Source organism: Gossypium hirsutum, chromosome D10 (genome assembly GCF_007990345.1).
Source record: "Gossypium hirsutum isolate 1008001.06 chromosome D10, Gossypium_hirsutum_v2.1, whole genome shotgun sequence".
Taxonomy (NCBI): Eukaryota; Viridiplantae; Streptophyta; class Magnoliopsida; order Malvales; family Malvaceae; genus Gossypium; species Gossypium hirsutum.
The window spans coordinates 18,924,581-18,937,556 of NC_053446.1; the positions used below are offsets into that span (position 1 = coordinate 18,924,581).

General features: G+C 36.8%; 2 protein-coding genes across 4 annotated transcripts; one reads left to right on the forward strand and one right to left on the reverse strand.

The window, feature by feature from the left end:
• Window positions 1-850: 850 nt before the first annotated feature.
• Window positions 851-6,061, forward strand: LOC107914526 (vacuolar-sorting receptor 1). Of its 2 annotated transcripts, XM_016843470.2 has the most exons (12): window positions 851-1,681; window positions 1,976-2,668; window positions 3,134-3,222; window positions 3,312-3,381; window positions 3,465-3,548; window positions 3,734-3,810; window positions 3,894-3,975; window positions 4,067-4,149; window positions 4,237-4,303; window positions 4,869-4,997; window positions 5,204-5,310; window positions 5,717-6,061. In XM_016843470.2, exons 1-12 carry the CDS (start codon window positions 1,387-1,389, stop codon window positions 5,804-5,806), a joined length of 1,866 nt encoding a protein of 621 aa, XP_016698959.1. In that variant the 5' UTR covers window positions 851-1,386; the 3' UTR covers window positions 5,807-6,061. The 2 variants fall into 2 exon arrangements, with proteins under 2 accessions (XP_016698959.1, XP_040958098.1); XM_041102164.1 differs by having other exon boundaries at window positions 4,067-4,303.
• A 1,866-nt stretch (window positions 6,062-7,927) lies between these two features.
• On the reverse strand, window positions 7,928-10,455 carry LOC107914632 (protein FATTY ACID EXPORT 3, chloroplastic). 2 transcript variants are annotated; one of them, XM_016843590.2, is made up of 7 exons: window positions 10,038-10,455; window positions 9,544-9,922; window positions 9,214-9,381; window positions 9,072-9,118; window positions 8,925-8,962; window positions 8,384-8,476; window positions 7,928-8,208 (listed from the first exon to the last, which is right to left on the reverse strand). In XM_016843590.2, exons 1-6 carry the CDS (start codon window positions 10,275-10,277, stop codon window positions 8,398-8,400), a joined length of 951 nt encoding a protein of 316 aa, XP_016699079.1. In that variant the 5' UTR covers window positions 10,278-10,455; the 3' UTR covers window positions 7,928-8,208; window positions 8,384-8,397. The 2 variants fall into 2 exon arrangements, with proteins under 2 accessions (XP_016699079.1, XP_016699080.1); XM_016843591.2 differs by having other exon boundaries at window positions 9,544-9,919; window positions 10,038-10,403.
• Between the last annotated feature and the right edge of the window lie 2,521 nt (window positions 10,456-12,976).

Here is a 12,976-nt window from a genome sequence, read left to right on the forward strand (position 1 = left end):
CGGATTAAGAGTATGATTTTGTCAACTCACAAAGTCAGATCAACATTAAGTCAAAAAAGACGTCGTTTGATTTAGTGTGGTTAGACGTACAGTTGGAATTCCGAAAGGAATGTTTCTAATCGGTTTTCTGTGAACACACTGGCGTGCCAAGTGGAGATTGCTGTTTGGTTCCGTCAAGGGAAGTAGTAACCGGATTTAAATGTCCCACACGGTTGAGGGCATTGGTTCGAGCTAGGCTCTTCTAGAACGCAAAGCTGCCGGAGTTCTAAATCACGAACGTTTCGTGGTTGTTCGATCAGTAAGGGTTAGTTATTGGACGTTCCATAACTAATTTACACAAGGAAGAGTTGGTGTCCGAGGCGTCCTTGCTAGCTATAACTAGCTTATTGAAAAAGAGGAGTTCATCTAATTTCGAGGATCGGTTCAAAGACGAGGAAAAATCTGTGCCTAAAGCTGAACTTATTTTAATTAATTTTTCTTCAGATTTATTTAACTGCTTTTTATTATTTATTTTCAGCTTTTACTTTTTACGCATTTTATTTATTTATTTCAGGTTCCAGGGTTTTTATTTTATCCTCCCCAAATTTTTTGGACACGACAACTGCCCCGACATAAATTTGGTCAAGAGAGCAATAATTTGCAATAAACCCAGTCTCTGAGGGATCGACCCTACTCCCTATATTACTTAAATTTGCAAAATTAGGTGTAGGTTTATATTGGTGGATTCGACACCCATCATTAGAGTGGATATAAAAGTAATATATTTGTTGAGTATTAAATAATTTATTGACTGAATTGAGATTTGATTTAATATATAATAGCAATCTTTTTTATCATGTTAAAAAGGAAGAAAACCGCGGCGGGATGCGAGGAATGGGGTGGGGTTATCAACGGAGCATCGACGTGTTAAAGTGAATCAGGAAAAAGACACATGTATTTGATGCATTACCCTTTCACTTTCTACGTTTTGTCTTATCAGTTTTATAGGTGAAAATAATAATATGATTAGAAAAATGGAATACAATTTTCCTAAATTTAATTGATCTAAGCAGCCCCTCTTGCATCCTTTTTTAAATCAAATTCCGTTTACATTACAACTCCTTTCCTTCCACAACACTTCCAAATCTTCTTTTTCTCTCTACTTTGAAAAAGCTTACAACTTTCTTCCAAATCTTTCTTCTTAAACTTCTGGGTTTTTCTTTATACGACCAAGCAAACGCCTCATTGCCGTGTCGAAAGCACAAAACAAACGGAAAAATTGAGCTCCCAAGAAGGATTGGGAAACTTGACCAGCGAAAAGAGGAGACTTTGATGCTAAGTTATTGTTGATTGAAAGATTCCCCCATCTTGGGTTATTATTAGAGAAAAAAAGTTTCTCCTGGAAAGATGAGGGAAAATTCTTGGTTTTTAATTTGCATGTGGGTTTTGTTAGTGGGGAATTGTTTGGGGAGGTTTGTGGTGGAGAAGAACAGCTTGAAGGTGACTTCGCCGGAATCAATCAAAGGGGTTTATGAGTGTGCGATTGGGAATTTTGGGGTTCCTCAGTATGGGGGTACCTTGGTTGGCACGGTTGTTTATCCTAAAGCTAATCAAGGCGCTTGCAAGTCCTTCGATGATTTTGACATCTCTTTCAAATCAAAGCCTGGGGGATTACCCACTTTTCTCCTTGTTGATCGTGGAGGTCTGCCTCTTTTTTCTCTCTATTTCTTATTTTTATCTATCATAGATTCTCCAATTTTGGAAATAGATGAATCCAACTATGCTTTTATTTCGCCTTTCTATTTATGTAATTTATGGTATTAAATGTTAGTAACCCTACTTAATTTTGCTGGCAGTTGACACTTGTTAAATTTAGCATTGCCCTCTGGTTTCAACTTGGTAGTTCTTAGGGATTTGAGTTGGCTTTCAGTTTTTGCTCTTCTCAAAGAGCTTTAAATGCACCTGCTTATCATCTTTAACTTGGCTGTTGTGGTAGATTGTTTCTTCACCTTGAAGGCATGGAATGCTCAGAAAGCTGGAGCTGCTGCTATTCTTGTTGCTGACAGCAAGGATGAGCCCTTGATTACCATGGATACCCCTGAAGAAGAAAATGCTAATGCTGAATACCTGCAGAACATCACCATTCCATCAGCCCTCATCAGTAAATCACTAGGGGACAGCCTCAAGAAGGCCCTTAACGGTGGGGAGATGGTTAATATGAATCTTGACTGGAGGGAGTCACTTCCTCATCCTGATGAACGGGTTGAGTATGAGTTCTGGACAAATAGCAACGATGAGTGTGGGCCAAAGTGTGACAGCCAGATAGAATTTGTCAAGAACTTCAAAGGAGCTGCTCAAATACTTGAGCAGAAGGGCTACACTATGTTCACCCCCCACTATATAACTTGGTATTGCCCTGAAGCTTTTATTTTGAGCAAACAGTGCAAGTCACAGTGTATCAATCATGGGAGGTACTGTGCTCCTGATCCTGAGCAAGACTTCAGTAAAGGTTATGATGGTAAAGATGTGGTGGTTCAAAATCTTCGCCAAGCTTGCCTGTTCAAAGTTGCCAATGAAAGTGGAAAGCCATGGCTTTGGTGGGATTATGTTACGGACTTTGCTATCCGCTGCCCGATGAAAGAGAAGAAATATAACAAGGAGTGTGCAGATAAAGTTATCCAAGCCCTTGGTAGGTTAATGCTTTACTTACAATGCTCTCTATCATATATGATTCTTAAAATGTGTCGCACAATATTGCTGCTGCTATACTGCTCTGAAGGTGCTAGTGTTGCATTTTGATAGATTTTATTTCTTCAAAAATGGAGCATAAGACCATTGAATTGGTTCCTTCTGTCTGGAATGAGCAATAAGTAATTTTTTCTTCCTGTTTACCGAAGTTGATGAAAAAGGATTGTGTAGTAGCGCTAATGAATTTATATACATTTACATGTGCACCTACCTGTATGTGTTTTTTTATTATATATGTATGTAACTCTGATTTTATTGGGATCTAGAAAAGCAAAAGAATTCTTATTTGCCCCTGGAAATGTTTGATTACTTAAGTAATCTGTTATGGGTTAAAAGCAAGTTTGTGTCTTTACATCTCACATGTGTACTTATGTTTATCGTATGTCTTCCATTCTCTGCTTTATAGGTGTTGATCTCAATAAAGTAGACAACTGTATTGGAGACACTGAAGCTGATGTGGACAACCCAGTGCTGAAAGCTGAGCAAGATGCACAGGTGAGGCAATTCTTGAACTTTACAAGTTAAAAAGAATTCGCGCAATCCTACCATTGAACTTCTCGTTTATGCTGTAATTCTTATTTTAGATTGGAAAAGGCTCTCGTGGAGATGTAACTATACTGCCAACTCTTGTGATAAACAACAGACAGTATAGAGGTATGAATCAAAATTTACTGTCATTGCCAGCAATTTGCTTGTTTGAATTACCTTCGTAACAACATCTTTTCTAATGGATTTAGGGAAGTTGGACAGAGGAGCTGTTCTCAAGGCAATTTGTGCAGGTTTTCAAGAGACCACAGAGCCAGCAATTTGTTTAACTGAAGGTTATCATCTGTTGTACTTAATTTAGAGGCATTTTTTTCTTGTGGTTTGCTGTGAAACATTTAAATTTTCTGGCATTAACCTATCACCATTTTTTCCCATGCTATTTAAGTTATAAATTTGTATTTTTGGGTAGAAACTATATTAAGATGATACTCATTATTTCACTATAAGTTGTCCTTGGCAGATATACAAACTAACGAGTGCTTAGAAAACAATGGTGGTTGCTGGCAGGACAAGAGTGCCAACATAACTGCATGCAGGGTATGTATGTTACTGGAAATTTTTTGCAGGTCAGCTATTTGTTCAATTTAACCCTTTTGCTGATGCCCCTTTTTTACTTGTAGGATACCTTCCGGGGAAGAGTGTGCGAATGCCCGTTAGTTAATGGTGTGAAGTTTTCTGGAGATGGTTATACGCATTGTGAAGGTTGGACTTGAGGGTTATAATTAATGCTAAACAGAAATTTGCATTTTGCAACTCCTTTATGCTTAGTTCCATCTGCTTTTCTGATTAACAGCTTCTGCGGCTTTACGCTGCGAAATCAACAATGGAGGATGTTGGAGAGAAACACAGGAAGGAAGGACATACTCTGCTTGTATTGTGAGTGTCTCTCTGTCTATCTCTTTATTTATCTCTCCATCATTTTCCTGGTTTCTTAGTTATTTGGTTCTGGAATGGAATGTTCAGGATGATCATTCACATGGTTGCAAGTGCCCATACGGATTCAGGGGTGATGGAGTCAAGAGCTGTGAAGGTACTGGGATACGTTTACATGGTTTCTTCATTTAATATCGTCAAGAGCCATTCTCAACACTTGGAATAGACAACTTATTAGATTTTTGCTTTCTTCTTTTTGTCAACGAGTTCATTTAATATTATGTGTGGTTTTATTGATCTGTGGAACACATGTGAATTACAAGAGGCTTAACTGCTATTGCTACATCAGATTGGTGTTTTAGACACCATGAAGTTATCGAGATTTTGGGTGCAGTATTTTAGTTTCAATTAGTGCTCTCGGCATCTAAAATGATGTGATGGGAGTTTGGTAAAATCTTGAATCACTTGTAGGGATTTCTGATTTAGGAGGAACTTTCTAGTAAAAGCTGAAGTATTGGTACCTTTTATAGGCAAGGGATGAGTGAGGTTTTTGTAAATGCTTAAAGTAAGATTGCTTATAGACCATCTTATGATATAATTTTTTGTGCAAAGCTTTTAAATAAGAAGTGCTCCCTATTAGAGCTGCATCAAATAAGTTTTAAAGCTACACATCATTTATATATCTATTGGTGAACCATGTCTGACATTGGACTGTCTCCCAGATGTTGATGAGTGCAAGGAGAAGCTGGCCTGCCAATGTCCTGGTTGCAAATGCAAAAATACCTGGGGCAGTTATGAGTGCAGCTGTAGTGGTGGTTCGTTGTACATGCGAGAGCATGACACATGTATCAGTGAGTATATGTTTGAGGCCTGCCGTGATAGTCTGTATTAGATACAAATGTTTTCATATAATGTTTTCCTGCATCTTGTAATGGGGTATAGGAGATGTTGGTATTGAGTTTAAGATGAAGCTGATTGTCCATTTAATTGCATATCATATCAACATGATGACATTCAGGATCGTAAGACCCCTCAAATGCGTGTTATTTGTTTTCAGGTAAGAATGTTAAAACAGAGGTAAGCTGGGGCTCTGTTTGGGTAATAATTCTTGGATTGGTTGCTGCTGGAGCTGGAGGGTATGCCATTTACAAATACAGAATCCGGGTAAGATTGTCATTGCTCTAATATTAATATCTATTCTCCAATAAGTTATAGATCCATTGCGGTATTCATGATAAAGAGGCATCACATGGTTGATAGATGGCTTGGTGAGTGGAAATTTATAACATTAGAGGTATTCATTAAAGGGTAATTCTGAACCAAACTGGGAACTCAAAATAATCTGGTTAGGCATGTTTGGCCTTTAAGTAGAAACCTAAACTACAATATCTGCAGTCAAATTGGTCCAAGTAGTGCATATGTAGTTGGATAGATGTTCAGTAGAAACCAAAGATGGCGATAATCAGAAGACAGTTGTCAGAATGAGACCCCATGTTTGAACTGAAATGATAGTTGGAGGGTGTTTTGATGAATTTGGGCTGACTTCCTTGTGCTCTTGAACTTGATGCAGAGATACATGGATTCAGAGATTCGGGCTATAATGGCACAATACATGCCATTGGATAATCAACCAAACAACGTTCATCATCCAGACATCTGAAGTGCCTCTTCCGATTGGGTTGGTTATATATTAGTAGGTTTTATATTTTTGGGTCACGTAACTTATTTGGCTTCTCTTCGACATTGTAATTCTAAATAAAGAACAATTTTCATAATTATGTGGCTTTTACATTTATCTTCCGGCTGGATTTATTTTTGAAAAATTGAGTTCAGGGTGGGTCGGAAAATAGTTGGGTAAATTTGCCCGATATTAAGTTTTTAAAATAAATAAAATTTGGATCCGGATGCTTCGTTCTGTCGTCATCTCTATTGTTAGTTTAAGCTTGTAGAAAGGTGCAGGCGTGGGCTTTTTGCAGTGCTGCATCAAAAAAGTAGGCTCTTAGTTTGGTTACATTTCTCGGATTTTTCAAACCCTCGTGTTTGAACTATTTGACTATCTTCACAAAGTCTATTATTTTTAAATTTTATGTTTATGTTTATGTTTATGTTGTACTTTTAAGTTAGGTTCTTTATTTTATTATTATTATTATTATTTCAAATATACAATCCTCATTTATTTGTTATAAAAAAAGAGTACCACGATAAATTGAACTTGTTTTTTGTTTCTTTTATTTAAATTTGACTTATTGTTTAATGAAAATGAAAATTTTATGTTTTATATTGATAACATCAGATTAGGGTTACGGTAAGAGAACAAAATTATAACAAATTTAGATAATAATCATATAATCATCGGAATCCAACAAATAATTTTAGAATTATAAAATATAAAAATTAAAAACAATAATACGATGTTTTTCAAAAATCGAACTAAAACATAAAAATTAAATTAATTAAATATTAAGGACTTAATTTCGAATTATGCCAGCTATAAGTCAATCCAGTTGGGGCAATCTTGTGCATCAAAAAGTGTCTAAACATCATCTTCGGTTTTATGTTTCCTTTTTTGTTTGTTTAAAATGCGCAATTCCAAGATTTAGCTTTTTATTTTAAAATTTTAATTCAACTATTATTGTTGTTAGTAGTTTTCATAAAAATTGTCTTATACAACACCTTTTCACAATGTTAATTATAGGATTAATATTTTTAAATTCGAAAAATAAAAAGATTTAATTTTTAAAAGATGTTAATTATAGGATTAATGTTTTTAAATTCAAAAAATAAAAAGACTTAATTTTTAACTTTTAAAGCAGAGTGATATAATTTTAATTTTTTGTCAAAGTAAAGAGACTAACCACACATCTTGACTTTTTTCTCATTCTTTTTAAAAGGTTTCATTCACTATTTGAATTCTAAACTATTTTGGTACTAAACTCCAAATTTACGAATAATACTAGGACGGTTTTTAATCTTTTTAATTCAAAATTTTAACTGGGCTGAATACTTTTGGACCAATGAAATTGTGCCGCGTGTACTTGTTTTTTCAAGCTATAAAATTATTTTAATAAAATATTTTTGTTAAAATGAAAAATATGTTATTTTTAAATATTTTTCCGAAGCAATTTTTAAAAAAAACCTCACTTTCCCTCACAAGTCATTTTAGTCTAAATCATTCACCATTCACGTCAATTCATTCTTCTCCTTCAAAATTCATAGAATGATCAATGACTTAAAATTATACAAATTCAGCACTTCTTTTACGCATTTTTCAAATGTTCTTATTTTCATTTAATTGAGATTTTTTTTAAAAAAACTTTAATATTAATTTTAACTTAAAAGATAGACACATGGCACATTTTCATTGACAGAAGTATGTCTTTTTTTTAAGATGATTTTAAGTACCAAGCTCGATTTAAAAAATTTAAATACTAAATTGTATACTTAATAGAAAAATGATTGTATGAAACAGAGATATTATCCCTTCCCAACAGTTTAATGCCAAATAATCAATTTCATCTTAAATTTCATAATTTTTATTTGGATTTGATTTTTTTCGATATGAAAATACTGATGTGTAGTTAAATTATTGGAAAAGAAATACAAATGTCATATACCACCCTTCCCCTACATAAGAACTCAAATCTTGAATTAGGCCTTCTTAAAATGGGAGTCCAACTATTGCAAATCTCTAAAGTTGGGGCTATTTTTGTTAGGAGGAAAAGAAACTGTATTACTTGGTTACAATGCACATGAAAATTCACCTGCGTATACAAGATTAACAGGAAAAGAAATTCAAACATTATTATTATTATTGTTGTTGTTCAGAGCTTCTAATGAAGACGGGAAGAAGAATAAAAAAATAATTTTAACATCTTCTACCAATCCATTCATCAAACTACCTCTCATATCATTATATCTCATTGGACTATAACAATAGTAGCAAGAGAATGTACTTTGCTATTCTGGTACCAATTGTGCTTCCTCACAGCTAAAATGATGCACTACATGTATCTCAGACAATGTACAAGACAACTTGGCCACCTTAACCTAGCTATCCTGCCACTGGAAGATTCAAATTTTACCATCCAGAAAAGGGAGTATGTGAGTGGAATGACAACTCTGTATGCATATTTAAATTTTTATGGCAACCAAAAGTGAGGTATAAAAATTCCCCATAATGAATAGGGACAACTTCCATTAGAGCCAATGAATAAAGCATATATGTAAATAAACTAACCTCGAAAGAACACTTCAATTTCCTATCCCAGGTTTTAAGCCTGGCTTGTCATTTGGTAGAAGCTTGTATACATAGAATGCCGCCACCGCACCACTGCACATGATAGCAACTTTTCAGAGAAACTTAAAACTTTTGTTTAGCGCAATAAAGAAAGCCTTCGCGAACTAAAATTTAGCGAAGAATCCAAATGAAAAACGAAAAGAAGAAAAAAAGGAACCACATTATATATCTCACAGGAGCGTTACGAGCGTATGCTAATGAGAATATTAACACATGCAGGCAAAACTAAAATTTTCATGCAATAACAAAAGAACAAGAGAGAACAAACATTTGCAGAGAACTTGAAAGAAGCAAGGTAAAGGATCAAACTGTAACCTAATATAGCAGTCATTCCTTTGTTTATACCAACATTAACTTTTAGCGCCCTATAATCATATTTTAGAGAACCAAGGCTGAAAACTTATGGTCATCGATGTCACACACGGTCTAGTTTCCATGTATAGATAACGGAAAATTAAAATGTTACAAGAACTTTATGAACCTGACTAAGGTTGTGAGAAAGCTGCCCAGAGTTGATGTCTGCAAAAAAGAATAATAAGAACACAAATCAGAAGCTGAGAACAAATTTGGTGAGGAATTAAAAACAATAAGGAAAACAAAAGGTTATACATAGAGATAGAAGCCCCACCTGAATCAGTGAGCTTAACGCCCTAAAAAATAAGACAGATGAGATGACTGCAGAAAATATTGTCCGGTTAGTAATCATAAAAGATGGTAATTTGATCCTATTAAGGATGTAATAATTCAAAATTAAGAAAAAGGTTAACAACCTGCTTGCCCTTTGATGGCAAGAGGAGAAGACTGTCCTCCTTTGTATAATTTTAAGCTTGATACACTTGATGCTAAAAGAGCTCCACCTAGAATAACACCGAACCTAATTGCAGAAACACTCCCTGTCAACATGAAAGAAAGGAATCCCCCGACTGAAAGAATGGTACCTGCCAAACCCAAAAACGCACAAAAGAAATTTAAAGTTTCTGTTTATGTAATTCAACTTTTTCAAATAATGCTTTCATAAACCGGTGTAGAATTGAAAATTGACAGGCATGATAGGGATAAAATTCACTGATTGTGTTAATGAATATGAAAAATTCCGATACCATAAGGTATGCCGACGTGAAAGTCAAGAACTTTGGAAATGTCATTGAAATCATCGGCAGAGGAATAGTATGTTCCGACAATTTCTTTGACTTGTGGAGGGGAATTCTCGGCTGCCGTTGAGAGGTAAACTTTGCCTTCTTCACTGGTTTCTTTAACTATTTCAATCAGATCGTTTCTGGCCTTTTCTGCTTGAATCTTAAGCTGCTCCGAAGTTTCTTTCAGAGTAACCAAAGCTTTCTTGGAGTAAATCTCGTAAGCTTCTTGGGACACGTTCTGCATCTTCAAGGCTTGTTCTTTGAAAGCTTCTAAAGCTCGTTGCCATGCTTCATTTGATGATTCTTCATTCTTTTCTCTCTCCACTTCTATTTCCGAATGCTTCTAAAAGAAATTCAAAAGTTGAAAACCATAATATTAGCAAAATTCAAAATAAAAGGATTTTTTTGAATCAAAAGAAAATTGCAAGTTATAAAAGGTCCTTTGAATTTCAACTCACTGATTCCTCGTGGGAAGCTGCGAAAGCGACAACAGATTGGCTGAAGGAAAGCTGCCGATCGAGTGGGCGAAAACTTAGGGCTAAACCTCTAGGAGCGGCGAGAGAGACTCTGCAGCCAGAAGGCGGCTTGAGCCGTAGAGACGGCGACAAACACGGTGGCAACGGAGAAGCGGAAGCACGGCTAAGTGTCTTCAACGACAGCAAGGCGCAGGTAGGGTTAAGACTTTTGATCGAATACATTTTCTCTATTACCAGTTTTCCTAGCAGTAAGCTAAGCTAAAGCGAAGAGAAGAGAAGAGGGGGCTGTCTTTATTCGTTGCTTTCACTTGAATAAATGGATGTAAAACGGCGTCGGTTTAAAGAAAACATTGTTTTGCCCGGGAAATAGGAAGTTGGAAGTTGGAAGTTGGAAGAAACCGTTTCGATGCTATGCGATGCTTTGTTGACACGTAAATTGCTTTGAAATGTATGAGTGGGCCCCAGAGAATCACAGTCGAAGCTCCAATATGGTACATGAAAACTACGTGGTTCTCTTCTCTTTCCAATTCTTATGAATTTATCATCACTCAATACTGTGATTATCGACTCTCCGCCGTTGGATGCTGTTTACCTTTTTCTCTGCTGTTGATAAATTGGATTGTCTAGTTGTTGTTCCAGTTAGTTTTTCTATTTTTTTTATCATTAAATTTTGGGTATTACATAAGGGCATTTTACCAAAAAAGCCCTTTTTTTTAATTATCAAAATGGGCCCATTATTTAATTATTTACCGGAATGGCCTATTTTCCGAAAAATCGCGTCCACGTCAGCGCGATGTCAGGAGACACGCCAAGAAATTGTGTCCACGTCAGCGCGAGTTGTTGACATGGCAACAAATCGCGCCTTTTATGACGCGATTTGCTGCCACGTCAGCAAAGCGCGCTGACATGGCCGCGATTTCCTGGCACATGTCGCGGTCCGAGTGACGTGATTTTACCGTTTTCCCACGTTAGGTTTTTTCGGCTTTTAGGGCTTAGGGTTCAGGCTTTTTAGGGTTTTTAGGTCCTGGAAGAAATAATTTCGAGTTGACGTTTCTGATCAAATAGTATAAAATCGCTTCTAGCAGGATGCTATTTGAGAAGAATTTGTGAAATCGCGCCATAGTGGACGCGCTTTTGCTACAGTAGGTCATGAAAAAAATAATTTTTTTTGACGTTTCTGAGCAAATAGTATAAAACCGCTTCTAGCAGGATGCTATTTGAGAAGAATTTGCGAAAATCGCGCCCTCATGGACGCGCTTTTTCTACAGTAGCATGTTTGGGCTGAGGCTATAAATTAGGCAGAAAATGTTCTCAGAATGCATAAGTCACAGTAGAAACAATTTAGAGAGGCTAAGAAGGCTAGAGTTTCAAATATGAGTGAACGTATTAGCCCTGTTATTTACTACGATGGTGAGGTTTGCCACACCGAGAATGGTGTTGTTTGTTGTCGGAGAATATGGTGCAACTGGTTTTTAACCAGAACATAGATTTGACAGAACTTCGTAAAAGAATTAGGCGTAAAATTTTCGGAACGATGCCAATGAAAGTTCTGTCTATCACGTATCGATTTTGTTCTTCTGTTGATCCGGTGACATATGACTCGTTTGACATAAAATGTGCTCGTAGCTTGGAGGCAATGGTGTAGACTCATCTTGCTAGTGGAGCACATTATATTAAGTTATATGTACAATTTACATCGCCAACTGATGTACTTGCGACCGGTGTTCGAGATGTATACACGACCCCTGGCCGACACTCGGTTAGCAGGTTACAAAATACAGAACAGCCCATGTTCGGTAGCTGTGTCGAATGCACATCCCCTGCAAGACACTCTGTCAGTGGATAGGATATGTATGTCGGTGGCTCACGTTTGATGCTGGAAATACGTATTGGGAAACGGCATCAAGTTCTAGTGGGTGGCAATCTACATCTAATTGGGGACGTTATCAAATGCCCAGAAGAAGGGATGACGTACTCCCTACGAATTCAACCGATGAGGGGACCTCGTACGCTGCAATTTGTGGGTTAGAAGATGACTCCGATGTGGATCCACCTCGAGAGCCAGGGCCGGATGGTGCAGAAGTTGACTTCTTTTCTGAACTGGAGCCTATTCCAACAGAACTTGAAGATGCTGAAAGGAGTTTAGATGAAGAAGAAAATCCACGATTCAGAGCATACTCACCTCCAGCCCACATGCATAATGTCGATCTGTCTGTAGATGATGCGTTAGAGTTTCTAGATCTACCACACCGGTTGCGTGGTCATACAAGTTCGGGGGTAGATTCCGGTGAATTTAAAATTGGTAATCAGTTTACCAACAAGGATAGTTTTATTGGTGCTTTGAAACAACATAACATCAAAAACAGCATTAACTACCACGTCGTTAAATCTAAATTTGATAAGTTTGAGGCGAAGTGTGCGATCCAAGATAGTACATGTTCATGGAAAATCTACGCCTCGTTAAGGAAAATGACAAGGTTGTGGGAGATTAAAAAGTACAAAGGTCTACATACATGTGCTGCAGGTATAGTATTGACGGTTTCTGAATAATACTTTTATTATGCAATGTTGCATTATTTAATGTACTCGGTTTATAGGTGTTTCACAAGATCATCCCAAGATGGATTCAGCTATGTTAGCTAGCTTGATACTGCCCACGGTAAAAGCAGATCCCAAGACTTCAGTGCCGGTGTTAATTGCCAATATCCGTAGCCAAATGGGGTACACGCCCTCTTACTGCAAGGCTTGGATAGCTAAGCAAAAGGCGCTGGAGAATATGTATAGTGGGCTGGACGCCTCATATAATGAAATATGGCAGTGTTGTCAGGTGCTAGAGAGATACGTCCCAGGTGCCATCACAGACCTTGAAACGAAACATGGGTACTACAACGGCCGACTACTACGTGGATGCCAAGTGTTCA

Coding starts and splice junctions, on each gene's coding strand:
- LOC107914526 (XM_041102164.1), top strand. CDS start 1,387: ATGAGGGAAAATTCTTGGTTTTTAATTTGCATGTGGGTTTTGTTAGTG. Junction 3,382..3,464: donor AAACAACAGACAGTATAGAG/GTATGAATCAAA, acceptor TAATGGATTTAG/GGAAGTTGGACAGAGGAGCT. Junction 3,976..4,066: donor TGGTTATACGCATTGTGAAG/GTTGGACTTGAG, acceptor TCTGATTAACAG/CTTCTGCGGCTTTACGCTGC.
- LOC107914632 (XM_016843590.2), bottom strand. CDS start 10,277: ATGTATTCGATCAAAAGTCTTAACCCTACCTGCGCCTTGCTGTCGTTG. Junction 9,923..10,037: donor CAGCTTCCCACGAGGAATCA/GTGAGTTGAAAT, acceptor AATTTCTTTTAG/AAGCATTCGGAAATAGAAGT. Junction 9,382..9,543: donor TCACGTCGGCATACCTTATG/GTATCGGAATTT, acceptor TGGGTTTGGCAG/GTACCATTCTTTCAGTCGGG.